The sequence below is a fragment of the Eschrichtius robustus genome, chromosome 1 (assembly GCF_028021215.1).
Source record: "Eschrichtius robustus isolate mEscRob2 chromosome 1, mEscRob2.pri, whole genome shotgun sequence".
Classification (NCBI taxonomy): Eukaryota; Metazoa; Chordata; class Mammalia; order Artiodactyla; family Eschrichtiidae; genus Eschrichtius; species Eschrichtius robustus.
In genome coordinates this window covers 64,674,208-64,702,079 of record NC_090824.1, presented here as the reverse complement: position 1 = coordinate 64,702,079, position 27,872 = coordinate 64,674,208, and the positions used below count along the sequence as shown (strand labels likewise).

At 41.5% G+C, this 27,872-nt stretch overlaps 1 protein-coding gene across 1 annotated transcript; it reads right to left on the bottom strand.

The window, feature by feature from the left end:
* Window positions 1-121: 121 nt before the first annotated feature.
* On the bottom strand, window positions 122-27,872 carry EGLN3 (egl-9 family hypoxia inducible factor 3). Its single transcript, XM_068546277.1, has 5 exons — window positions 27,235-27,872; window positions 6,378-6,497; window positions 4,649-4,785; window positions 2,789-2,862; window positions 122-1,922 (listed from the first exon to the last, which is right to left on the bottom strand). The coding sequence occupies exons 1-5, from the start codon at window positions 27,589-27,591 to the stop codon at window positions 1,891-1,893; spliced, it is 720 nt and encodes a 239-aa protein (XP_068402378.1). The 5' UTR covers window positions 27,592-27,872; the 3' UTR covers window positions 122-1,890.

The window sequence follows — 27,872 nt, the reverse complement described above, 5'->3', positions numbered from 1 at the left end:
GTGAGCCACAACTACTGAGCCCATGTGCCACAACTACTGAAGCCCAGGCGCCCAGTGCCCGTGCTCCGCAACAAGAGAAGCCACCGCAATGAGAAGCCCTCGCACTGCAACGAAGAGCAGCCCCCGCTCGCCGCCACTAGAGAAAAGCCCGCGTGCAGCAACAGAGACCTAACTCAGCCAAAAATAAAATAAAATAAAATAAATAAATTAAAAAACAAAAAAATGCTACAGCAGGAGAGTGAGTTTATTCAACAAGTATTTACTGAGCCCTTACTATGTGCCAGGCACTATTTTAGGTGCTGGGAATACATTCCCTTGATTAAAAACGTACAAAAATCCCTGTCTTCATTGTGCTTACACTCTAGAGGAAGGATACCAGACAATGAACATAATAAATAAGTAAATTACATAGTAAGTTAGGAGGTGATGAGTACTACAGAAAAAAAAAACAGAGCAGTCGTGAGAATGAAGACAAGTCTTATCTGGAAATTTTCCAAAATCAGACACACTCACACAAAAATATGCTTCTTTCTTGGAAAGTCTATGTATCTGTCAGTGACCAAAGAAAATATTTCTGGCCCCTTAATGTTCATGGGATTTTCAAGCAAGAAATTACAGGGATTTTAAAAATATGAAAATGGAGTTGAAAACTAAGAAAAGTAACTTTCATAAAACAGGAGCTCAATACAAAGTTCTTGAGGCAGCGGAATCTGTGCTTACTGTAGGAGCAGAGCTTCCCACAGTTCTAGCAAATTCCATGATTCTGGCCACACTGCCAACCACAGTGGATCTGAAGAGTCAAATCTGTTGAAAAGAGGCTACTAGGGTCAGAAAATGTGGAAGAACTCAAGCAGCTTTTCAGGATTTTTTGGTTTATTTCCATTTCCTTTTTAAAATACAGTGCCCTAGTTTTTGTGATTTTCTTATTTTGTTAAAGAAGAAGGGTGAGCTCATTAGAAAGGAAAACTGAAAAACAGGAATGCCCACATTTCCAACTCCATTTCCAATCTCAAATCGTTCAAGATGCACACGTTTATTGTATATCAGTAGACCCAGGTCTTTTGACACCATTGTCAGAGGTTGTCAGCTCTAAACTACCAGGAAGATTTTTTCCCCTTTGATTTAAATTCAAATTTCATTTCAACAAAGCAACCAGAACAATTAATGAATTAGGTTCTCTGAGTCAGAAGTGAAAATAGAAAATAAATGGTGTTGTCATCTTTGATCAGAAAGTCATATTTTCAGCAAAATGGGGCAGAGGCGGCAAGTCCAGTTTGCAGGACCAGGAAAAAGGAGTGTCCACCCACAGGATACTTAGAAATTGATGACTATGACAGCAGCCCTTTCTAGAGGTAATAACGTCATTAGGTTGTGATAATCCTCCAGAAACCCCAACAGCCCTGGATTAAGAACATCTGGAAATTGTTCAGATGACACAGATTTCTGTTTCCTGCTGTTAAGGCTTCAGTGATGCCTCTCTGTGGCATCTGTCGCCATCTAACTTCTTTGCAAACCTCCTCCTTTCAAATCAGGAGGTGTACATAAAGTGCAAGTAAGATTCAGTCCCTCGCCTGTGCTTCCAGATTCTTGCTTTGATACCCAGGATTACCAAATCTGACAATTAAACCGCTGGCCAGCTAGGTCGTCTGCAGGTATTTCTGGAGTTAGCAAATGAGTTCATCTGGCAAAGAGAGTGTCTGAAGGTAGATGCAGTCTTGGCAAGAAAACACAAAGTACCGTACGCAAGACAGGGATGTGAATGATGCAAGCAGTAGGGGGGTTCTCATCACCGAGTCACTAAAGAAGTGGCCTTCTTTGGATCGCCACTCTTAAAAGTGAATTCAGGAACTGTTACTAAAATGAATGAGGCCAGCGGATTTCAGATCAGGGTCAGTCCTCAGTGAGGGCAGGTTCAGTTTTCCCTGGGTTGGGAAGAGAGAAAAGAAAATGAAGAGGGTAAGGAACCAGATCTGATGACTTTCATGTCACAAACGTCACCCCAAAAGCCTCCAGCAAATGCTTCCCATCTTACAGAACAAAGTTGAGCGGAGTGCCTCCTGACAGGGCTTAGCAAAATGTGTTTTCTTTGGGATTTGCCAGGTAGACAGTCCAAATGGATCATGGGTTAGGCAATGTTACATACATCTTTAAGATTTCTTAGATTAATTTTTCTTGATTAATATGCCCATAAGCACTGTGACTCTTCAAGAAAGAGATACAGTATGTAACATTTCCCACATTTGGGGACCAGGAATTTTACCTTCCCTCAAACTAACTCGGCTTTCAATACAATGTATTTTGGGAAACGCTGCCTTACAATACTGGTTGGAGGGGACAGGAATGACCTTACGTCATATTCAGTATATATTACATGAGCCCAGTTTTTTTAATGAGTCACATTCCCGTACCAATATAATAAATTAACCATTGTTGTTGGGATCCACCGTATTTCCTTTGCAATGCGCCAAAATCATGGGCAAAATTTAACGTTATGTTTGACGGACAAACATTAATGATCAAAAGTTAACTATTTGCTATCTATTATAAACTGTCACACAATCAGTGGACAGTCACAGGGGATGTCCTTTGCATTTTGTCTGATTTTTCCAGCACAGCTAAGGCCAAGGTTTCAGAATTAAGACCACAAGGCTGTCATCATATATATATGCAGTCTTGCATAGATATACGGCTGAGACTGAACAGAGTATATTAGAATATACATAAAAATCTGGAATAAAAGTCAAGGATTGACTTGATCAAAAGTCACAGAAAATTATCAAACACATACTAGTTAAATTCCTGAATTTCTTTTTGGCTTCTGCCCTTTCTTCAGCATCAAAGTACCAAACAGTCATGGCATATCTGTGAAAGATAAGTAGATATTAGAAAAGAGGTTTAAAAATACTACCAAAAAAAAAAATACTGTAAATTTCACATAACAGTCATTTGTAAAGCCAATATTTAAAATTTTTCCTATTATCAGAGGTCCATCCCAATTTTAATTTAAAATAAACTTCTCTGGTTTCAAGTCTATTTAAATGTAATAAAACATTTAAGGAATTCCAAGTATGCTCCAGGCATTATCCTGGGCGATGGGAATTCAAATGGTCATGTGAATACATCAGCCTCTTTCTCAAGGAGCTCAGGCTCTAGCAGGCAGGAAAGGCAATTTAACAAATAATGTAACAGGTCAAGATGATCTACACAGAAAGGGCTAGAAGGGAGTCATTCTGCTAAAGACTGAGAGACCCTAAGTTGATGGGGAGAGCACAAAGGAGTGAAGCTTTGAAGAATAACTTATCAAATGACAGGACACTTAAAACTCCTGGCTTTTTTCTTTAGTTTTGGACATTGAGGCAAAGATGCAATGGAATACTAATGCCCTCAAGCTTTCTACTGCGTCCTATCTATGGGATAGACTATAATAGGAGTAATTTCATGCATGAGTTTTCAAAAAGTTTCATTTTATTATTATTATTAGTTAATGGAATTTCTATAGCACTTGATTTTTTCCAAAGGCTTCCCATCAACATGTGCTAATGTTTCCCCTGTGACCCTGGTCATAGAGGAACTGGGGAAGAACGAGGGAATTCTGCACAAATGACAGGGTCCAATTATTGTACAACATTAAACAAGCCACAAGCAGGCTTTGGTGGTAGAATCAGTTACCTGCTCACCTAGGGCATATCCCAATTTGATATTTCATATGCAACTCTATGCGGGGCTCAGATCTGTGATTTCTGGAGGGGGCCACATAAACCTTAAGCTCTTAACACCTGTGACTTTAATTTAATCAGTCTTGTTAAGGTTTAGTCATTATCTTTCCACCCAACCTCTCTCCTCCTTGCCCCCAACTGCTATTCCCAATTCAGGCTGCACCCCACAGAGCTCCAATACCACCTGGTTTACAGCTTTGGCCATAAAACAAAGGCAAATGAGAGGCAGAATCTGAAATTAAGATTATATCAAGAGTTTCCAGATTAATACTAAACAATACTAAATTGTTCAGTTACTCTGAAAATCTCCCCATGCATGATCTAAAAAAAGAAGTCTGAAAAATCCAATTGTTGGGACATGATGGGTACAGTAAGCCCAATCCAATTTTAAGCTCAGGAAAGGGTAAAAAGGAAAAGAAATCAGAACAAATTCCTCTTTCTTTTTTTTTTTTTCTTTTAAGTTTTTATTGGAGTATAGTTGATTTACAATGTTGTATTACAAATTCCTCTTTCTTTTCTGGAGGTTCTTTCTCTGCTTGCAACTGGCAACTTGTAAACTCATCCAGAGCTAACCAGACAGAATTCCTGTTATGTGGCAGCCAACATTCTCTAGGGGTGGTTCAACATTAGGGTTTTTTTAAAGGGGGGTAGGGGGAAGAAAGGAGAGAAGAGAAAAATGCTCTGGGAAATTTGGAATCCAAGATGCTCACCTAATGGAAAACAATTTGTTAATAGTTCAAACTGATGTTAGGTTTGTGTACTAAAGAACCCAAAATTTCTCCTTTAATTTTTATTGACTTCATACAGGTTTGCTATCAGTTTTGGGGGGTGGTTGGTCCCTCATCTGCAGAGAACACAAGTTTAGAGAATTCTCTGGGAACTGGGGTTTGTACACGAAGCTTCTCAAGAGGAATCGTGGCCCTGGCTGTTACCTGGTTGCATAGGAAGGCTGGACTTCATGTGGGTTCCTGCGGTCTGACCAGAAGAACAAGAGTCTGTCAAAAATGGGCTCCACATCCGCTATGAACGATTTCCCTTCTGGAAATATCCGCAGGACCCCACCATGTAGCTGAGGGCCACAAAGAAGGTAGATTATTTCCTCACACATAGTTCATTATCAATGATATTTCAGCCTCATCTAGAAACAAAGCCATCTTCCAACCACCACTCCAAGCGTATATTACTCCCAAATTTTTACTTCAGCCTCATCCTTTGTATTAAATGTTATTTCAAATTTGGCTAGACATATCTCCTTATTCACCTCCCACCAAATGAAGCCTTCCCACCCTCACAATCACGGAGTCCATGGATACAACATGGAGTACTACTAGGTCAGATCACACAGAATTGCCAATATTCGATTGTTTCTGACCTATAACCCCCTCCCGCCCCTCCCCCTGGCAATTTCATATAGTTCAGTCTAATACTAACAGCTCCCTAGGATAGTGACCACACATAACCTCCCCTTCAATTAGAATTTACAGCTTTCTTTTGAGCTCCCCTATCTCCTATCCGATTTCATCAGTTGGAAGTTACATGCTCTTTTTTCTGAACTCTCAGACCACCTTATCTTTCATGACATATATCACTCTCTTCCTTGAATTACTTTTTTTTACATGTACACCCAAGCTGTCCTACTGGAATAACCATGTCAAGGTAGAATTCAGACCTCATACGTCGATGTTTCCTCACAGCACAATGCCCGGCACTAGCAGGCACTCAAATATTTTTTGAATGATTTCATACTTTGCAATTTATCATCACTGATCTGGCAACTTTACCCTCTCGCCTATAACACTACCTTTCAAGATTTTAAAGGACAACTAAGGGATATACTTCAGTCACGTTACCAATAGGGAGCTGACACAAACCTTGTCACTAATGCACTGGTTTCCCAGGTTTAGTTTTTCTGACCCCAGATAAAATATCCTTGCTTTATGACAGCAAGTATCTGGCCTAATGAATAGCGAAAGGAGATGCAGAAGGTTCAAAAGCCAAATAAGCCTGAAAAGTTCTCCAACGTCTCAGACTCCTAAATCATCCCTAACTTTCAGAAAGCATACAAATTCCAGACAAATGTTTGTCAGTGTGGAACCAGACTTCATATCTCTATCTATATATATGTTCAAAAATATAAAAATAAGCCATAAAACCTTTGGCATTCACAAACCATAGTAAACCATGGCAAGAGGCCACCAGGGAGACATTTTACCCCAAGAGGGAGGACTGTGTGGGAAACCTCACTTGGGGATAGTTTAATATCCTACAGTTCTATTTTTGTGAAATTCTCTCAGTGTTGGTCCTGGCAGGGAAAAGTATATATCTTATTCCACATTGAGAATCGAGAATCCTATCAGCTCTGGATTAGACTAAAGAAACAGATCCCCATTCCTAAAATTATAAATTATTTTCTCTTCATCAACCATCAAATTATAACCTATAACCTAATAATGGCCCTACCCACCCATCCCCATCAAATTAACTTCGTATCTATTATTTTCATCTCATCAACTTTAGTACTAACACCGTAAGAGGAAAAAAGAAAAAATATGAAATAGGATTCATCAGTGGGGATTATGAACTGCAAACTTTCCTCTAAGTCATCTGAATTCTTTTCCTATAGTTCCTAACCCCTCACTCTACTCCCATTATTCCAAATACCTTGGCATCCCAGTTCTTGTTCAGATAGTAGATGCAGGTGATGCAGCGGCCGTCACCGCTGGGGTTGTCCACATGTCGAACATAACCTGTTCCATTTCCTGGGTAGCAAGCCACCATCGCCTATGGAGAAATCCCAAGGAAGCTGGTTAACAAAGCTGAACCAATCTTCTCCCACCAGTGAACAGCTGAGTAACACAGTCTCCTTGGGTGCCACGTGACATAGGTGACTGTTGGCTTCTTAACTTCACGTACAGTACATGAATTTGGACTCTTCAGCATATATGATTAACGGCCAAGTTATACCTTATGGCTCAGCCCAGTGGAAAGTAGTTCAACAATATTCCCACAATTCTAGAACAGTTTGGACAGTATCTATGGTTGTCATTAGGATGCCCCGCCTTTCTTCAATCTTTCTTTTTGAAAAAGCAGGTTCTGGGTTCCCACCCTAGAGCCACAAAATCATAATCACTAGGTTTGGAGTTTAGGGATTATGCATTATTGACAAGTGCCCCTGAATCACCGAATCACCCACTGTCTCAATCAATGGCTAAAGATACTTGCACTTACAAAGAGACAGGAACCAATGACGAAGGAGAAAAAGGTTAGGCTTGCTCAATAAAATGCTTAGGACAGAAAGAAGAGGGGAGGGTCAATGGAAGCTGTGCCCCAACTTGTCAGCATAGATGACAGTCAGATCCAATTCATAGAAAAAGCCACAGACACATCTTAATGCATTTTTCAATGCTTGTCTTCTTCCTACTGACAATTATCAAATTAAATGATAACCTGAAATTCTCTTCCTTTTGCCCAAGCGCTACCTGTATCAGTCAGGTGGAGAAATAAAGCAGGAAGCCAAACTAAAAATCCTACTAAAAATTACTATTAGGGAATTACTATGAAGAGGGTAACAAATCTCTACTTGTTCCCTGGAAAATTTATAGCAAAGAGTAGGAAAAAATAGACAAAGTGTAAAAAGCCAGTTCTTTTCACAGGACACTGCCTTATTTCTAAAATATCTTTGTAGGGATGAGAAACATGCAGGGAAGATCTCGGCAACAAAAGATGAGAAAAGGGATATTTTTTCTGTTTTGTTTGCTGATGTATTCTTAGTGTCTAGAACAGTTCCTGACGCACAGAAGGTATCTGTTTAAATTTGATTTTTTTCTTGAGGGGGGGAGGGGGGCACCGCGGGGCTTGTGGGATCTTAATTCCCCAACCAGGGATTGAACCCAGGCCCTCAGCAGCGACAGCACGGAGTCCTAACCACTGGACCGCCAGGGAATTCTCTTTTTTGTTTTGTTTTGTTTTAAAATTTGATAAATAAATGAATGAATAGCAAACAGCTCTTTCCTCTAAACAGTAAGTTTACTTTCTACCTAGATCAATAGAGACTTTTGTCATTTTAAAGCATATCTTCAAACATACATGTAGCGATCCAGTTCACATTTTCCTTCATAAATGGCAAGACTGTTTCATTGGTAAAATAACCAGTCAGGTAGAGCCCAAACTAATAACACTAGTGGCTCAATGAATCAGCTTCAAAACCATGGGTGCCAAGTCACTCCCAGTGGTAACAGGAAGACATGAACTAGGCATGTACTTGAAAGGCTTCTTGCATACTAGAACAAAAATAAGGTTGAATAGTAACTTGGCTTTACACTGATCTTAAGGCTTAAATCACCATATCTCTCAAACGTTATATCCCTAGGAGGCTAGCAATCCCCATATCCTGCCTTTGAATGTCTAAAATGTCAGTGCAATGTCATCTTAGAGCTGAAGTTAGGCTGTTAGCTTGAACATCTTTCAGAGGTGGAATTCTGAGGCTACTGCAATCGAGATTTAACAAATGATGGTACCACCAAGCAAAGGATGGCTTGGGGAAAGGTGATTGGTAGCAGACAGAAATGATGGGTCTAGCTGGGGAAGAAGAGATAAATGAAGTCGCCTATAATGACTAGGGAATTACCCATCCCTGGAAGCAGCTATTAGGATTATAAGAGCCACCACTGAGCCAATAATGAAAGTCACTTAAGCCACAAACAATTATAGGCTGAATTCCCTACCAACTCAGCCTCTCCCCACTGTGAAGCTCTGAAAAGAAGAAAAAGTACTCCATCAATGCTACATAATCGGGCAGAAACAGAGACACAGATGTAGAGAACAAACGTATGGGCACCAAGGGGGGAAAGTGGCGGGGGGAGGTGGTGGTGGTGGGATGAATTGGGAGATTGGGATTGACATATATACACTAAAATGCATAAAATAGATAACTAATAAGAACCTGCTGTATAAAAAAATAAATAAAATAAAATTCAAAAAAAAAAACGCTACATAATCTTATATTCTTAAACAGCTCTACTCTAAGGAAAAGGTCAGTGGTCTGGATGTCCGCCATCTAATTTACTCTGCAACTAATCATGTGATCCCAGGCTTGGTTTCTTTCCTGTAAAAAATGGCTTGGGTTACCCAGCCTCTGATGGTTCAAGAAGATCTCAGAGTCTACCTAAGCATCAACCCCAGAAGCAGCAACAGAGTTCTTCAGGGCATTAGGAAATGCTTAACTGCCTCAGGACTCAGCTTAGATTAAATACTGATAGAAAGAGATACAAACTCACAAAAGTACATCCTTTTGTATGTACTGCTGCATCTATAAAACGCACGCATAGAGAAGGAACTAGCACATTCCAGGGGACTTATCATTAGGACAAGACTCCTAAGTGTCAGCAAAGTATCTGATTGCTTAAGGGAGAGAAATATAGAGAATTTTTCTGGCCAGAGTGAATCTTCACCTTCTCTCCTGGTTCCTGAAACCATAGCATCAAGTTCAAAACAATGCAAGCAAATCATTGTGAGCCTCAGTGGGCCTGCTGAAACTACACAGGCCAATTTTATCAGTGTTTTCTGGACAAGAGCCACAGGAGATGGGTCTTGGCTTGGGCACATTCCCAGTATCTGTTGGGTTTTGACACAGTCTAAAACCAGGAGGCTAAGGATGCGCTGAGAAGCAAGGCTCACTTCAATGACATCACGCGTTTCTGTGCCAAACTGTGCACGGGGCAGAAACAAACCCCGGAAACTGATCAGTTAGTTCAACAGAGCTGCTATCCAAACCTCATCAAGCCAGGAAGGGATTTAGAGTGTACAGAGGAGGAGAACGCTCCAGGACAATAAGAACATCACCAGAGTACTTCAATGATCACATGACAAACACGCTGCGCAATAGCACTGACACCCATCAGGAGGAAGTCTCACTTATCGCCGACTTTTTATTTGCCAGAACTTGAGGACTAGATTAATATTTGAAATTTATACAAGTTTAATAACGTGTTAGTGTGACCTGCAATAGCACATACAATTTAGTCCTATACTTCTATGCTTGGATGGGCAGACAAATCCACATGTCCCCTTATGTGTTCACCATCCTTTCCTATGGCCCCATCGTGGACACCCCCCACCCCCTGCACCATCCCCAGAGGCTTCTCCATAGCTCTGTAGCAAAAGGAAATGAGTGGAGAGGGGTGAACCCCTCCCAGGCTCCCAAACTGGCTCTAGACCAGAGACATGTGCTCTGGATACCTACACGGCCACGTTCAGGCAGTAAATGTGTAAGGATTCTTTGAAAATGTACACAGACATATAGAACTTTGACAGCCAAACCCAAGTAACAAAATCTGCTCCCCAAATGCCACAGGTGGAAAAGAAAACAGTTTCTGTTAAGGGGTATTACTGAGTTGGCTTCATAAAAAGCCATATCTCATCAATGCCAAAGGTAAAGTTGAAAAAGGAAAGTCCAGGATTTCCATCCCAATGCCTAAACAGAATGTTCTTAATTGAAACCAGTTTGATCGCATATATACACCATTTCAAAAAACTGGCATCATTGACCTCCACTGTCCATTCATGGGTGGGAAGGGGATACATCTGTCCCATCCCAGCCTCCACTCAGATTCACCACTTCTCTAAAAACAATCAACAACATAGATGTTTTATAGAAACGTATTTTACATCACTCATGACTTCAGCGTCAGTCACTAGTATGACTTGATCTTAAAAAAGAGAGTGACGTTTTACATAAAGTTTAACTCAGCAAATTAAAATAGTAATCAAGCCTCATTTTATTTACCAAATTTGCAATAAATATGAATCCATTTTTAAAAATTTATCAAGAATAGCACAACTTCAAAGCTGCCAGGTTGAGTGACCTTTAAACTGGTATTTTGGTCCACGGCCAAATGCTAGGTCCCTCTAACTGTGAAGCAGAAATACCAGCCAATCTTGGTAAGGATTTGTTTTGAATTACGAACGGTCCCTAGCAGAGCATATTTTAATAAAATGCCACCTAAACACAGAATAACCTGTACTTAACCTCTTCACACCTCAGTTTTCTCATCTGAAAAATGGGTTTATGAGGATTGAAGGTGATAATCCATGTAAAACAGCGCAAGGCCTGGCACACACTAAATGCTGCTTAGTGTCAGCTATTTTTAAAACTGATGATGTGCATGTTTCTGTGTTCCCCTCCACTGGGGCTTCAGAATGTCTCCCCTTCAGGGATCCGATCCTACCTAAGTGCTTTGTAGCTTCGAACCCAGGGCTGGCAAACTCATATAGCCTGTGGCACTTGCAAGTAACATAAAAAATTGAAGCTAACCAGGTATATATGTATCAAAACTCTAGAGTGTGTACTATGCTACCTACAACTAGGAAATTTTCTAAGCTTGGCAATGAGGGGCCGGTGTTCCAAAATCTTCAGATTTTAGGACAGTAGCAGGGAACTGAACCGGATTTGGATGTAAACTCTCCTGTATATTTTTTATCCCGATTGTTAAATCTGGGCCACAAAAAAACATATCAGGCTGGATTTTGAGATCACTGTCTGAGGCTCTCCTAAGAGATCAAGCTACTCTCTGTTACTTCCTGAGCTACAAGGAGGCACCTTCCCCATTTCTCTTTACTAGGCTCAGCTGTATCCTTCATCCTTCAGTGCCATCCACATTGCACAGGCCTCCACCAAACCTCTCTCCCCTCAAGTCCTTCCCCCGTGTCCGCTCTGGATATAGCAATGGCGGCCCAGGATCCCTCCTCTCTTTACCATAAGACACTAACCACATAGAGTATTAGACGTGTAAAGACTTGAGAAGAAATACACAAGACCATGCACCTTGGTTAGCTTGGAAAAACAGCTAAGCAAATGTAATAGCTGAAGTTTTCCGGCCAGAAATGGGTCCAATTTATACTACCTAAATCGGACAAAAATCATATGATATCACTTACATGTGGAATCTTAAAAAATGATACAAATGAACTTATTTACCAAACAGAGATAGACTCATAGACATAGAAAACAAACTTATGGTTACCAAAGGGTAAGGGGTAGGGGATAAATTAGGACTTCGGGATTAAAATATACACATGACTATATATAAAATAGATAACCATCAAGGACGTACTGCATAGCACAGGGAACTATATACTCAATATCTTGTAAGAACCTATAATGGAAAAGAATCTAAAAAAGAACACGTGTGTGTGTGTGTGTGTGTGTGTGTGTGTGTGTGTGTATAACTGAATCACTTTGCTGTACACCTGAAACTAACATAATATTGTAAATCAACTACACTTCAATAAAAATTTAAAAAAAATATATATTACCTAAACCACTTAAATTCCTACAATACAATATTTACAACGCATCTTTACAACATAGTTGCAACTATGCAAAGCTTTCTCCAACAGTTTCAAGAAAATGTCACTAAACAAGAGTTCACATTGTGGCCAGTCTCTTACAAAAAAGCAAGCTCTCAGTGTGATGATGAACAGCTCATAAGCAGAAAAAGTGCTTTAGAGTCTTTATATTTATTCTCATGTCATCTAGATTGGCATAAAGAAATTAGTTGGAGATAATGTAGGCACTTTAAGGAAACAAGTGTGCAAACTGTCACTAGTTATCTTGGCATCTTGCTTGTTATCTGTCTTGTTAGTTAAGAGCAAGCCTAGCTAGTTCCTTCCTCCTAGTGCCCTAGTTAAAGACTGATGTAACGAAATGAGAGAGAAATGGGAAATATGCTTTTGGTGGGCAATAGCAAGAGCTGTGTCCAGCTCCCACGTTCCCCTTCCCAAAGTTTCAGCATCTGACCATACAATTCAGAAGATTCAGAACATCAGACAGTCAATGTCCATCAGGTAAGTAATCTTGAAAACGAACCCCAAGTTATTCACTAAAATGTCTTCTATTATTCTATTTCTATCCTGGGAACTTCTGCCTTCCTCATGTGTCCTAAATCCACACTAAAAATTCCCCTCCCTGAACCCACGTACCCAGAACTCTGCTACATATAACCTCACCTCCAATTTAGAACAATAATCATTATGCCCCCATACCTGAACTTTGTTGAAATGCAGGAGCTTCAGTAATTCTGAAAATGAAAAATCAGAAGTTATTGATATAAGCAACTCTCAGTTGCTCTGGTGAAGTAGGCCTGCTGGTTCCTCCTGATCAGGCAAGAGCATCCTGCCTAGAAGGGCAGGGAATTTACCATATTCACTTGAAAACCTGTCCTCAGGGAGACCTTTTTCATCAATGCCCCTCTTTACTATGAACTTGGTCCTAACTTTGGGATCATTCAACCAACTATCAACAACTATCAAGACTCTGAAATCTTCTACTCAGTTCTCTTAGCTCCTTGAGATTCTTACATTAAAGAGCTGGGCTCCCACACTCACCCTCAGAAATATGCATAGATGCACACACACACACACACACACACACACAGAAGCACGCATAAGATCACAAAGGGTTCACGGGCTTGTAAGTTCTAACTGAACTAGATCAAGATTCTATTTCAGGGGATCCTGTACTTCGTGCATGAACCTGAGTAAATCACCCTGAACTTGAGTGAATCACCCTTCCCCAGAAGCCACTGAAACTCTCCGAGGCCAGGAATTTAAGAGACTATTGTCACTCCTTTTCGAATTCTGCGTAATTCCTCTCCTTGGAGGGGATTCAAGCAGAGCCCTGCAATTAAGCACAGTAAACAGGCCCCGGAACATCGACACAGCAATACAGGCTGTTTGGGTTTGGGAAGGCGGCCCTTCCCGCAGAGGCCTGGCTCCCGGCCAGCGGGGTGACGGCTGAGTGACAGGGCTACGTGCGCTGCGTGAGGGTGGCAGCGAGCCCACACCCGAGCACACAGCCCGGCAGCCCGCGGAGGGAACCGGCACGGGAAAGCCCTCCCCCATCACTACCCCAGTCACCAGAGAAATGTACTCAGTAAGGGCTTCCTTGCAATTATGAAATCTGCGCAAGTCAGCCAGGCCCTGGGTTAAGGACATTAACACAGGCATTTAACCGTATCCATTCCGCTACCCCTCCTCAAATCGTTAACAACTGCCATTTCCTGAAGACCCATGAAGCCAGGGAGCACTTTAGGGTGGCAATTTACACGTATTCTCTCATTTAATTTCCAGGTTAAGGGGAAGGTGGGCAGCGGTCACCTGCCCTGAGTCACCCTGCCCACAAGTTTTCGGTAGAAGACATTAACCCTGGGAGCTATCATATTGACCTAGAAGTTATCTTATTCCTATAGAAAAACAAATTCATGAGTAATCCTTAAGGCAATATGGGGGTAGGGACGTTTAACTTCCTTTGATGTGAGAAACAGACTTATCAGTAAATAAAACTTTACACGTAGCTCTCTAAAGGCTTTGAGCCGAATAGAAAAAAAAAAGAATGTCTGTGACCGCAGGATTGTCAGAGAATTAAATATGGTTGGCTTTAAATTCTCATCTGGAATGAATCCTAAAATACTTGAGGGAAGCCATGATAACTTAAATACAGTTGGTAAGACAAGATTTTATTGAGTAATATACAAAAATATATAGTTACCAATCAAAACATGTCAAGAAAAATGCCTTGAAGCAATGTTCTTCAGAGAAACCAGGAAGCACTTTACTTGCAATTCCCAGTGACTCTGAGGAGTCTTAATGTGGGGCAATGTAACTATGTTGGAAAAAGAAAAAGTTAAAGAACTTTCTAGGAAACCAGATCTTACATTCACATTCGGATTTCAGCACTTGGAAAAATACATCTGCTGAATGAAAGGAATGACACACAGCAAGTCAGAACTAGAACTCATGAAACTCGGGAGGCCCATTTATTTACTGAACAAACATGTGTACGTGCCTGACACTGTTCTATGTGCCTCCCAAATATTACCTCATTCAATATTCGTAACAGCTCCATGAGGCAGGAACCATTATTATCTCCATTTTACAAATGAGGAAACCGAGGCACGAGGAGTTTAGGTAACCGGCCTTTTCGAACCCAGTTAGTCTGGCCTCAGAGAGTGAGCGCACGCTTTACGGGCGCAGCTTATCCTTTGTCTAACATTAATCGGTTCACCTCTTTTTTGAGAGAACTAAGATCTTCGGTTCTTCTTGAAGTATTTGACTTCTTCTCACCCTCGCCTATCGCCCTTGCCATAATGATAGAAAATCACAAAATGCAAAAAGAAAGAAAAAAAAAAAAAGAGTGTCCTTGGTATTGAGTCTGTGAACTAAAAGCTCCAGGGCAGTGAAGGGGGTAGGGGGTAGGGTGCAGGTAGGGTTGTATTTCCACAAAAGCCGAGAGCAAAGGAAACTGACTCAGTCCCGCAGCAAAACACTAGTTGTCCAAGTTGCCTTTGATTGGTTATTCCCACTGCAGGACAAACTCAATCCCACTCTAAACTCTGTAGCCCCATATCTGACTGGGATGCAGTTGGTCAGCAATCAGTCTTCTCCCCAGGCTGCTCTTCCCCTTACCTCGGGGTCTGTGGAAGGAAGTCAGCCTCTCCAGGACCTTTCCTTTTAGCTCAGGTGAACACCAGCCAAGGTTTTCAGACTTTTTCAAAGTCAGAAAGCAAATGAACAATTAAGAAAAAACTTTAAAGGAAATACAGAAGTGTATTTCCCTTGGGAAGGCACCTGGTAAACTCCAAGGAATCCCAGGGATGAGACAAATTTTCCTTACTCAGGTGCAAAGCTTATTCAGGAGACTCTTAACTCCACTACTACCACATTAATTAGAATTCACTGAGTACAGAACTTTCTAATATCAAGTGAATTAGAATACGCTGGATACAGACCCACTATGGCTTACAGGAGGGGTGAGATCTAGAGGACCACTCAGACACGTGAAAAGTGAAAGGCTCTTCTGAGAGAAATGTATAAACTACTTTGGGGAGCAGCAAGGGGACTAGAAATAAAGGAGTTGCCTGGCCCTGAGTCTAGGGGGCAGCGATGGTGAACATAATTGTACCTATGTCCCTTCAAGATGGGGCTCCAAGAGAAGCCCCATTTTACAAACGTGGAAACTGAGAGAGACAAAAAGTGACTTACGGGACATTATAGAACTAAGCACGGTCTTCCCACTGCTAAACACTGCCTCTAAAATATCAGGAAAAAGTTGTTCACTGAAAACAGGTGCAATTATTTCCAGAGTGACCATGAATGAAATTGTCTTCCTTCAAGATAACACAACAAAGGATTCTCAGATGATTATCATGGCTTATCAAATAGAGGCTCAAACTATATTAACTGGGAAATCAAAGCCCTCCATGCAGAAGTAGGAAAAGGCAAGTGCCAGCTACTCTCCAATCTCTACCTAGTAAAACCTTTGATTACAGTCAAGCTGGATTCGTTTTTCGGCTTTGCTTCCCCAAAGAGTCCCACACCTCAGCCATCTTACCCTAGAGGGTCAGAAACAACCCTAGGCTTCTGTGTGGTGTTCAGTTAGCGCATAATCGATACTCAATACTGACAGAATCATCTGCTCTTTTCCAGTTTGTTCTCACCCCAAATCACTACGATGCTTTCTTGTTCTCCCTGGTGCCTTGAGCTTGCACTCCTTGCCAGGCTGTAGGATACAGGGGAGCAATACTGTGCAGATATTAACAAAGAGTGCTCCCCTCCATTCAACGCAACAGGAGAGAATCAGTTCCAAATTATACTCCAATTCTGATTCTGGAAAATTAACTTTTATTGGAAAAAATAATAGAAAAATTGTGTGCGTTTTGTGTGTGTGTGTGTGTGTGTGTGTGTGTACTTAACACGTTAATGTGTTTTTCTCAAAAATTTCCCAAATGAAACAAGAACACTTGCATTTTTTAGTTTTAGCAATGAATAAGCTCAGATCTGATCAACTGATTGAATGCCGATTTTCTCACTGATAGAGAAACTCCAGGAAGACAGAGCACCATCCCCATTTAGCCTCCTCATATTCATTTTATTCAGTGGTTCTCAAACTTCAGCCTGTATGAGAATTGCCTGGAGGACTTGTGAGCTTCTGATTCACTAGGTTTGGGGAGAAGCTCAAGAACATGCATTTGCAGCACGTTCCCAGGTGATGCTCATCACGACCACGCGGAGAATCCATGGCTATTTTGTGGCAAAGCACGAGTTTCTGTGCAATGCCTCACCCTAAATAATAAAAAGTCAAGGGGAATTAGAATTAGTCACCTGCACTAGTTAACTTGGAGAACAGGAGATGGTGGGTAAAGCAGGAAGTGAGAGGAATTCCTATAGGGCAGTTTCTGGCACAGCCCTGGCATCACGATTCCTGAAGCTGGCAGGAAACATTCCAATTGCAACTCTGTAGCATTGCTGAGGATTACTGTCCTGTCAGCGCTGGGGTGTGACTGTGGATAGAGTCAGATCTCTTCTTCAGGAATCCAATCAGAGGCACTGAAAGCACCTATTTGCCCTCTCAAATAAAATTTTAGTCTCAATTTTCATTGAATTCCTTGTCATCTGGAGGTAGATTTATATTATTGTACCCATGTTATAGATGAGGAGAGTGAGGCTCCAAGAACTGACTTGCCAAAGATCACAGTGAGACAAAATAAAATATAAAATGTCCATCCCAGTGCCTAATAAGGTACTGACCAAATTAAGTTCAAATATAAAAATAAAAATCGACCTTGTTCCTAAAGAAGTGGAGATTAAGGTCCTGAGATGCTGCCTGCCAGGGTCTGAGCGAGGACCAGAAGCCAGGGTCCTAGCCTCGTGGTCCCAGGCTTCTCTGAGGCAGACCTCTAAGTATGAGCTGCCAGGATCTGATGTGACTTGGTACTTTCTAGGGCCAAGCATAGAGTACCAGAACTAAGAAAAAAAAAAACCTTACAAAGCCAAAGTCCCTCCTTTGAGATGGTCCCTCACAGCCTGTTAATGTAATAAAATAGTTAAACCCTTTAGCATCAAATTAGGGACCAGGTTGTAAAACCTTTCTTTTTTCTTTTTCTTTTTGGCCTAACAAAATATTTACAGCACGAATGGATAAACAAGTTGTGGTACATATATACAATGGAATGTGGTACATATATACTCAGCCATAAAAAGGAACGAAACTGAGTCATTTGTTGAGACGTGGATGGATCTAGAGACTGTCATACAGAGTGAAGTAAGTCAGAAAGAGAAAAACAAATATTGTATATTAACGCGTGTATGTGGAACCTAGAAAAATGGTACAGACGAACCGGTTTGCAGGGCAGAAGTTGAGACACAGATGTAGAGAACAAACGTGTGGACACCAAGGGGGGAAAACCGCGGTGGGGTGGGGATGGTGGGGTGATGAATTGGGCGATTGGGATTGACATGTGTATACTGATGTGTATAAAATTGATGACTAATAAGAACCTGCAGTATAAACAAACAAACAAAACAACTAATACTAAACTTTCTTTGAGTTATTTGTATGGAAATATGTTAATATAAATGTTTCAGACATTACATGAAATTTCTAAAAAATATATATATATATTTATAGCTTTTTTTTTTTTGACACCCTGACATCCTTAAAATCGAAGTTCCTTTTAAAGATGAAATTAAGTCAACAATAAAGGACTATTGGAGGCACTAAAAATATATATCAAGCTTAATAGTCTCTGCCTTTAAAGAATTTATAGGTAAATGAGGCAGGCAGGGTAAGCAGCAAAGAAATAAATGTACTGGGGTGGCCCGGGTTGAGCCACCCACAGAGTTCTAGGAAGCAGAAGGGAATTTCACGGAGAAGGCAGGAGGATGGATTTTTGAGGAGAAGACAATGGGGAAGCTTGGTTTGCCTGGCAAATCCGTTTCTAGCACTTCAGGGATCCGGAGGGCAGGAAGGCTGTCAGTGGGAGATTAAATGTAGAAAGGTCAGATGGGGTCAGACGTGGAGGGCCTTAAATGGCACGCTAAATTCACAGCATATACGGTGGACAATGGGGAGAGAGCACGGTTGGGTGTGTTTTTGTTTGTGTTTTTTTTTTGTAAGCATGGAGACGGCATGACTAGCGTTGGGTTTTACACTGCTTAACACTGGCAAAGCTCATTAAAATGGATCACAAGGAGAACAAGAACCAAAGGCAGGTGATTTCTGATTAAAGTAGGTATCTTTAAAATACTTCCCTCCTCAAGGATTTCTACTGTGAAAGAGAAACAACATTTAGTTTTTTTAAAAAAGACAAAACTTAAGGTTCCACAGGGAGCCGAAAAAAAAACCCTCAAAAAGCCAAAACAGCACAAAATAGCCAAATTTTGACCAATAATATTGCACGTTCCTGAATGAACCTTCAAAGTTTAAAACAGTTTTGTTTACCTACTCCAAACAATCAAATTAAACTGCAAAACAATATAAATAGGAAAGAAGCCATCCAAAAAAAAAAAGACTCACTGCCAGCTTTGTGTGGGGTATTGAGATTTCTAAGGAATAGTCCCTCAGGTTTGACTAGACAGATAAGTAGAACTGGGAGGGGATGTGGAGGGAGGGGCACAGGCAGAATCTGTGATCTATTTGCCTGGAGAACGCAGAGCAAGCTCCCCCAAAATGTTCAGACTGTTTAAAACAGTTTATCTTTACTTCCAAGCCATGCTCAGAAAGAAGAGTATTGTCCTGAATACTTCAAAACAACTTCAAGTTGCCCTAAGAGAACCAAAAGTAGATGTCACTGACACCTGGAATTGTATTTTTCCATTTGTCTTCTTCCCACTGGCAAATAATCAAGACTACTATCATATTCTTTGAATCTCTGTATTTTGGAATTATTTTTATATGCTGTTATTACTTTGGCTTCATTTTGGAAACAAAAATAAGAGTTAATATGAGATAGGTACATTTACTCCAGAACTTGAGAAACAGTGATCATTGCATCTCCTAAAGCATGAAAAATTGGTTTGACTAAAAACAGAACTACCATATGACCCAGCAATTCCACTCCTGGGTATATGCCCAAAGAAAATGAAAACACTACTTTGAAAAGATACATGAACCTCAATGTTCATAGCAGCATTCTTTACAACAGCCAATATATGGAAGCAACCCAACTGTCCACAGATGAATGGATAAAGAAGATGTGGTATATATACAACGGAATACTACTCAGCCATAACAATGAACGAAATTTTGCCATTTGCAGCAACATGGATGGACTTGGAGGGGATTATGCTAAGTGAGATAAGTCAGATGGAAAAAGACAAATACTGTATGAATCACTTGTATGTGAAATCTAAAAAATACAACAAATGGACAAATATAACAAAACAGAAGCAGACTCACAGATACAGAGAACAAACTAGTGGTCACCAGTGGGGAGGGGGGCAGGGCCAAAATGGGAGTTGGGGAGTAGGAGGTACAAACTATTGGGTGTAAGACAGGTTCAAGGACATATTGTACAACACGGGGAATATAGCCAATATTTCGTAGTAACTGTAAATGGAAACTAACTTTTAAAAATTGCATAAAAATAAAAAATTAAAATAAAATTGGTTTGACTTAAGGAGGTATTAACATTGTACTGAACATGGAGGACACTCAGTAAGTAGGAACCAAATGAATCCAACACAAGATGTGAAAGCCTACATTACACAACTGCAAACCCATGGGTCTGTAAGGCTGGGACTGGGTAGAGGCAGGGGGTAAAAAATATGACACTCAGTCACTACCAGCTCACCAAAAACAAGAATAGGAACTCACCTACAAATCAATATCAAAAGAAGATACAAAATTAAGGTAAGAGCCATATTGGTTTAAGATTGAAATTATCAAGGGAAACAGGGCACAAATTTCTATGTATAAAGAACCAAGCTAACTAATCTTGCTTGGCAAACAGACACATAGTTCTGAATCTGAGCCAAAGCCAAATTCCTTGGTCTGGCATCATAAAATGATTTGCCTGTCGAATTTACAATTCCAGTGTCTCTGGATTCAGCTACCCACTGGGCACCCCTGGCAGTTGCCCAGCAGAATACATCTGAACTATCATTACTGTCAGAACATGTGCATTTGACAAACACTGGAGAAAAATGACACTCATTTCTTAGAGCAATATTAGTTAACAGCTACAAAATGCTGCTACAAAGGAATTATCAAAGTCTGTAGCTATAATAATTAACGAAGAGTTAATAACCTTCTCCGTAGTGCTTACCTGCAAGCTGCTCCTTGGTGTTCAGTAGACATGGGTCAAACTGTCATTTAATTTACTGGAGGCCACAAAGGTGAGTCAAAATCAGAGGTCTTGCCAAACTGAGCAAACATGGTCCAAAGGCGAGATGCCCTCTGAACTTTATCCTCAAGTGCTAGGATGCTTCTCAGATGCGCTCTGCTTATCATGGGTTAAACTCCACCCCCAATTTTAAGCTCATCAGAGAAGTCTCCCAGACACGGTGCATTTTCAGGACAGAGTTGTAACATGCAACTCCAAGACTGCTTGTTATTTATCAAATCTGAAATTTTTCTAGCCAGAGTTGGGAATCAGGGAAGGATTTACAAATTTTGCTTGAGCTGAGTAAGGTCAGAAAGGGAAATAATTCATGACACCCACAAGTCGAATGCACAGACTGGCTACTTAATTCCCACCAAAGGATGGGTGCTAATCAATTTTAAGTCAGAATTATATTCAAAAATTATAAACCACTGGCCATCTGAATTTTAACGCCTATTTTCCACATAAATAATTCTGAAAACGGTGAACGTATTCTAATTCCTTCAAAAAAAGAGCCAGATGGACAAAGGAGATAAGCAAGTGTTTTAAGATATTCCTGGTAAATTAAAGACCATGATTGATTTTAAGAGGCTACATCCTAGCCCTAGTTTTCTTGAGCTTAAAATAGTTAATAAAGTAGAGCAACTTTTTTCTTTTCCTTAAAAAAAAAAAAAAAATTCCCACATAAGACACTGACGCAGCTGACTTCACCTACCGACCGGGTCTCCCAGCCCACCTGACTTAGGAAGCAACCGCAACCGGGGTAGCCCCCTTCTCTATTAAAGCACTTTGCTCAAGCCCAAGACCTACGCCAATCTCTTCTCAAGGGCCTATGCAAGACCTCATTTCTCCAAACACAAAAACCACCTAATTGTTGAATGATTGAGCAATTGGACAAATGTAATTTCTGATACCTCCCTAGCTCCAAAAACCTTTATTATTAAAGTCCTAATAGTTTTGGTCACTTATTTTAGTCACTTCATGTTAAGTAAGTAGAGAAACTGGACAAAGCCCAAAGAAGAGAAACAAAAATGACTAATCAGTGTAAAACTGGTCTGTTTAACCAGAAAAAGAGAAAACAAAGTTGGTGACAACCATCTCACACCACTCAACTTTCAGCTTACTTCTTTAGGTGCTTTTATCATCCCTTTCCTTTCCACCTCCTTTCTCCCATCCATGTACAGATCTACCGCAGTGCAAGGCATTTAATGATTTGTGAATGAATAAATTAAATTGATACCCCCTGATTTCCCGCTTCACTGCAAGCAGACAAGGTCGTGGTGGAGTGGCCAGTGGCCCAAAATTGAACAAAAGAAATTATAAAGGAAACACACATACGCACCTTCTTTTCTTTGTTCCCAAGTGTCATTCAACAAAATAGACAAAGAACACTATGAAAACTCACACTATGGAGAAACTTGCTTCACTGTCACTGAGGCTGTATTCTGTAAATTATTTCCTTCCTCCAAGAGCTAAAATACAAAACCTTTTATTAAGAATCCTCACCTTATAGAAAGATGTTCCCGTGCTTCAAACTCAGTGCCTCCTCCCCCTAAAATACCTTATTTTTTTTTAAATTAATTAATTAATTTTTGGCTGCGTTGGGTCTTCGTTGCTGTGCGCGGGCTTTCTCTAGTTGCAGTGAGCGGGGGCTACTCTTTGTTGCGGTACGCAGGCTTCTCATTGCGGTGGCTTCTCTTGTTGCAGAGCACGGACTCTTGAGCACGCGGGCTTCAGTAGATGCGGTGCGTGGGCTTCAGTAGATGCGGCGCGTGGGCTTAGTTGCTACGCGGCATGTGGGATCTTCCCGGACCAGGGCTCGAACCCGTGTTGCCTGCATTGGCAGGTGGATTCTTAACCACTGCACCACCAGGGAAGCCCTAAAATACCTTATTCACAGATAAATTTTTAAGATTTCAATTGCAGAGACACCATGTATGATGCCTAGTCCCCAAACCTCATGCTCTAAGAACTGCACCTCTCATGGGCCCTGGCAACTGTATTTGTGACGTATGATTCCACATGCCCTCCCAAACCATCCCCACCCAAGGTTGACAGGTCCTCTCTCAGGGGATGAAAACAGGGATTCTAGAATGTTAGTCAAGTCTCTGTTGAACTCAAACTGAGGCTGAGATGGCCACTGTGGGGTAGCCATTTTGAGCCGTGTGCATGGAAAAGCAGCAAAAGCTGGACGGAAGGTAGAGAGGGCTAGAAATAAAGAGTACAAGCAGAGAAGCAAAGATGGAGGCCATAGAGCACCAGAGAAACGAACTAACACACCAGCTCCCCTGGATGTTAAGGACTTTCTAGTTCCTAGTTCATGGCTTCAGGCTTCTGTGAACCCCAGTTGCATTTCCTGCACTTGGGTCCTGAGAGAGATCCTGATCTTTGAAATTCATTATCCCAGGTTTGTCTAAAGTAGTTTACAGCCATGCTAAGCTCCATCGAGTCATGAATATTCCTGATATCACAGGAGAAGGAAGGGCCAAAACTGTTCTTGCTCTAGCAGCAAAGGAACAAATCCACCATTTGTAACATATTTTTTGTTATCTACAACTTACTGCTGTTTCATCATTTCTCTGTACAGTTTCCAGGAGAGGACTGACCTGTTGATTCATAATACAACCCCCATAACCCTATCATCCACAGCTACTCCAGTTGGGGATCCTAAAAACCAAGCTGGTTAACAAATGCTTTTCCTGCAAATAACAGTAGGAAAACATTAGCACAGCATTCCATTCTCTTCTTCAAATGTACTTAACTGACCCACTTCAATGTTTGGGTTTTGTCTTTTTTCTTTTTTAAGCTTGAGAATAATCAAGTGTGAGCTAGAGGATCCTACAGTTCAAAAGTACACGTGAATGTAAGCTCTAGGGGGCAGGGATGATGCCTGTCTACCTTTGTATCCCCACCCCTGCACAGTACCCCACGCTGAGTGAACATTTGCTGAGGGAATGAAAGGAGGGTAAGTAGGACCCTAAGAGTCAAAAACACAAACTCTGGGCTCAGACAGACCTGGGTTAGACTCCCAAATCTCCCCTTAGAACATTTATGAAGGCTCAGAATTCTGCTAAGAATTTTATGTACACTGTCTTATTTCATGCTCCTTCCCCCCGCCAAAGCTTTAAGGTATTCCCTCTCATTTCACACTTGGTGAAAACTGTGCAACTTACCTGTGGCCACAAGGTTAGTCACCCCAAGTCCAAGACCCTAACCCCTATGACAAACTGCATTTACTGCTGACTTTGTGTCCTTGGGCAAATGATTTAATTACTCAATTTGCCAAAGATTATGGTTCTGAAGACTGTCAGACAGTGTCTGAAAAGTGCTTAGCACAGTACCAGACGGAGCCAACAGCTCATTAAAAGGTAGTTATTATTATTAGAGTTACTAACTTCTGCTGCAAGCAGAAGCACTCTGGGTTCTATAAATTACACATTCTCTGGAAAACAGCCATGTCCAAGATCTAGGCAGCCAAAGCAAAAGGAGCAAATTAGGACCAATATTTATCTTGGATATGATCTAAGTTCTCCAATAGGGAGTAACAGATACGAAATCTTTTCGTAGCCTGAAAGCAATGATTGTGCTTGAAGTTAGGGGGCACCATACTGCTGTGTATCATAGAAACATCTGCCCCAGAGTCTTCAGCACCCTTGGATTTTTCTCCAACAAAGCGGAGGTAGATAAATTCTGATCAGTTAACACCTTTTGTGGCAGGAAGGGGAACACTTTAATATTTCTTTCCATACCCTTCCACAATTTCAATTTTAGGCCCACTATATTCCTATTCTATTTCCAATGCCTCTACCATTGTTTCATTGAGATAAAGAGCATTATTACCTTCTTCAATGACCTTTGAAAGTTCAGGGAAAAAAGTATTTCATTAGGATTAACAAGCATAACACCAAGAAATCTAAAGCACCTAAAAAAAAACTGGTCTAAAATATGTAAACGTATATATTGGCAATTGTTGAAAATGGGTGATAGGAGCTCATTATACTAGCCTCTCTACATTTATATATGTTTGAAATTTTCCATAATAAAAAGTTACAAATAAATGTTTAAAATAAATGTACAGATTCTACCTTTTAATAATTTAGATTTTACTGAATACCTGCTTCGAGGATGGAGCAGGAAACTGGGTCTGTATCACTACTCTGGGAAACAGCACAGAGTATGGCACTCAGTTGAGGGAAGAGAAGGAAATAAGGTTAAATTAAGGTGGAACTAATATAAATCATATAGAAATGGAATGTGTTTCTACAATGCTTTAACAATGAACTTCAAGTAAGAGACCCAGGGCTACAAGACATTACTAAGGAGACTTCTTTATACAAACAAACCAAACTTTTTTTTTTTTTTTGAGTACATATAATAATTGTTTGCTCAAGCCTGGTTTACATTTGGTTTTAGCTGGCCAAGGAATATCCCAATTTAGAGATGATTTTTCTAAAGGGCAGAAATAAAGAACTTTGTGCCAAACCGCTAAAGGAAAGCTGGAAATCAAGGTACGGGCTGATGTCTCTTCAGCGGACAAAAGATGAATTTTCTCTTTTCAATTCACAGTCACCTTCTGAAAGGGTTAACTGAAAAGTTATTTGTTCTACCCAGATGATAATCCATAACTGAAAAATCATATCTAGAGATCTTTTATTTTTCCTTACCCAGATGTACACAGTGCTTTTCATTCAATTTGTGGAGTTAAATTCTAGCCTAAAACCCTACCATTGTCCATTAAGTCAAAGCTAAAATAAGAACAAAACCCCAAAAAACTTAACTTTCAAATATGTTAGTGACCTCTTTCCATCAACGAATTCTGATCTGCCTCCCGCAGAGCAAATTCTGTTCCTAGAATGCTAGGGGTGAATTTCCTAACACCAAAATTTAAAAGAAACTCTAAAAAACTGATAAGAAGCCACCTGCTGTTCTAGGTTGAAGTTATGTACACCTCTTCAACACTGAGGATAGCTGGTCCCCTCCTGACCCCATCCCAAAGGCCCGGTCATTTACAAAACAAGTGCAAAAACGAAACTAATCAAGACAAATGGCTTTCTACTCCATCACCAAAACGATGCAACAAGAGTAAAGAAACACTTTACCATCAATCTTCTACAGAGTCCGGCTAACTGAATTTTCCCCTAATCAAAGTAAAATTTAGGAAGCAGCATTTTCTTCTAAGATTTACTTTATTTGCATTCTATTAAAAACAGTGCTTTCAGATATTCTAACCATGTCCTCCTGGCTTGAAAGGTATACAGCAATCTCTTCTCTATTCCACTCGCCCAATCCAACCCCTTCATTTCTATACACTTCCAGTCTTTACCACTTGCCCTTTATGAAAAGTATTCCTCTTAGTTTATGGGACAAATGAGACAACAATGGTATGTTTTATCACAGGATCCATCTTAAATTGAGGAATACTACATACAGTGTGACAGAGTAGTACATAGGTGAATGTTCACCTTCCTTCTCATGCTAGTATGTTTTGCCTCACTGTGTTAAAGTAAAACTTGTCTACAGTTCTGAGTGCCCCTTGACCAGTCCACAATAAAAGAGGTACAAAATCACTCTCAGAACTGCCCTGGAAAACTGGCTGGATTATCATTGGTAGAAAAGACTGAGTAGCTCGACTATCCCAACGTAACGTACACGCACCTACATCATGGTACTCCACGTTCCCATATTTCTGCCAATCTACCTGTAAATGTTTCCAAGAAAAATTACCACCCAGGGAGTGACTGCTGGCCATTTGAACAAAAACATGGTTTCTTTCCAGAGGTACTTGACTATCCTCTTCTGATCACTTAACTGGTTGTTCTCAGTGGATTTCCCCAGCAATTGATAGTTAGGAAAGGGGGCTGGGGCTCAGCACCAGGAGAGAATTTTCAACTCAAGCGGATGATCAAATAATGTCCTGGGCGCAGAAAGCCAAGGGCAGCACTAGAGAGTGACGATGATGAGCCTTACTCCTTCACAGGTCAAACTTCCCACACCTGCCAAACTCCACAAACCAAATGCCACACTGTGAAGTCACACTGTCTCTAGAATTCTCTAAAAGTGCTTTCGTTGGAATCCCCTCTGAACACAATGAAGGGCTGACGGGCAATATTAGGTGACTTGAAAGTAGACATTTAAGATCATGAGTTCGCGTGTCTCGGACCATACATAATGTTTCTAATAACCTGTCCCAACGTGGGGCGGGGGAGTGGGGGGTGTAGGGGGGAACCAGGCGGACTTCTTGCTTCTTGTTTAAAAACTAAAGTTCGCTTGCAGCCCTGCGAAGGCGACAGACAACGGACTCCGAACGTCCCCAGTCCCCGCGGGCTGCAGCAGCGGCCGGGCACCCGCGCGCGTCCTACCTTGGACCTTTCCTTGACGTAGTATTTGCCCAGCCGGCTCCCGCAATACAGGACCAGCCTGTCGATGAGGGACAAGAGGAAGCTGATGGCCTCGCAGCCTTCCTCGTTGCCCCCGATCCACGTGATCTGGTCGCCCCGCAGGTGCCGCTTGGAGACGCCGGCTCGGGGCCCGGCCAGCTGGCCGTCCCGCAGGGCCCCGTTGCAGTGCAGCTGCTTGACTCGCTCCAGGACACAGTCGCCCACCACCTCGCCCAGGAAGTTGTCCAGGTAGCAGAAGCCGACCTCGTGCAGACAGGGCACGATGTACTCCAGGGCGATCTTCTCCAGATCCAGCCTCATGATATGTCCTAGGGGCATCTCGCCCGCAGAGCCGAGCTCGGGGACCCCCAGCGTGCACCCGGAGAGAGAGCGACCTGCGAGCGCGCTGAGCCGAGGCGCAGGGAGCGTGGCCCGGAGTTCAGCTACCTGCGGCGGCCACGGTCCCCGAGCCACCGAAAGTTGCTCTCAACTCTGGGGAGGAGGGATCCCGTTCAGGGACCAGCGGGAGTTGTGCGGGGCTCCACGACTCAGCGCCGGACTGGCCCAGCGAGGAGTCGGAGGGCCCCTTTTGGAAACGCGGAGCCACCACTGGCGCGGCG

Excerpts from the sequence above, each read along its gene's own strand:
- EGLN3 (XM_068546277.1), bottom strand. The coding sequence starts at position 27,591 with ATGCCCCTAGGACATATCATGAGGCTGGATCTGGAGAAGATCGCCCTG. Across the intron at positions 4,786-6,377 it reads ACAAGAACTGGGATGCCAAG|CTACATGGTGGGGTCCTGCG; the intron begins GTATTTGGAATA and ends TGTGGCCCTCAG. Across the intron at positions 1,923-2,788 it reads GAAATTCAGGAATTTAACTA|GGAAAACTGAACCTGCCCTC; the intron begins GTATGTGTTTGA and ends TTCCCAACCCAG.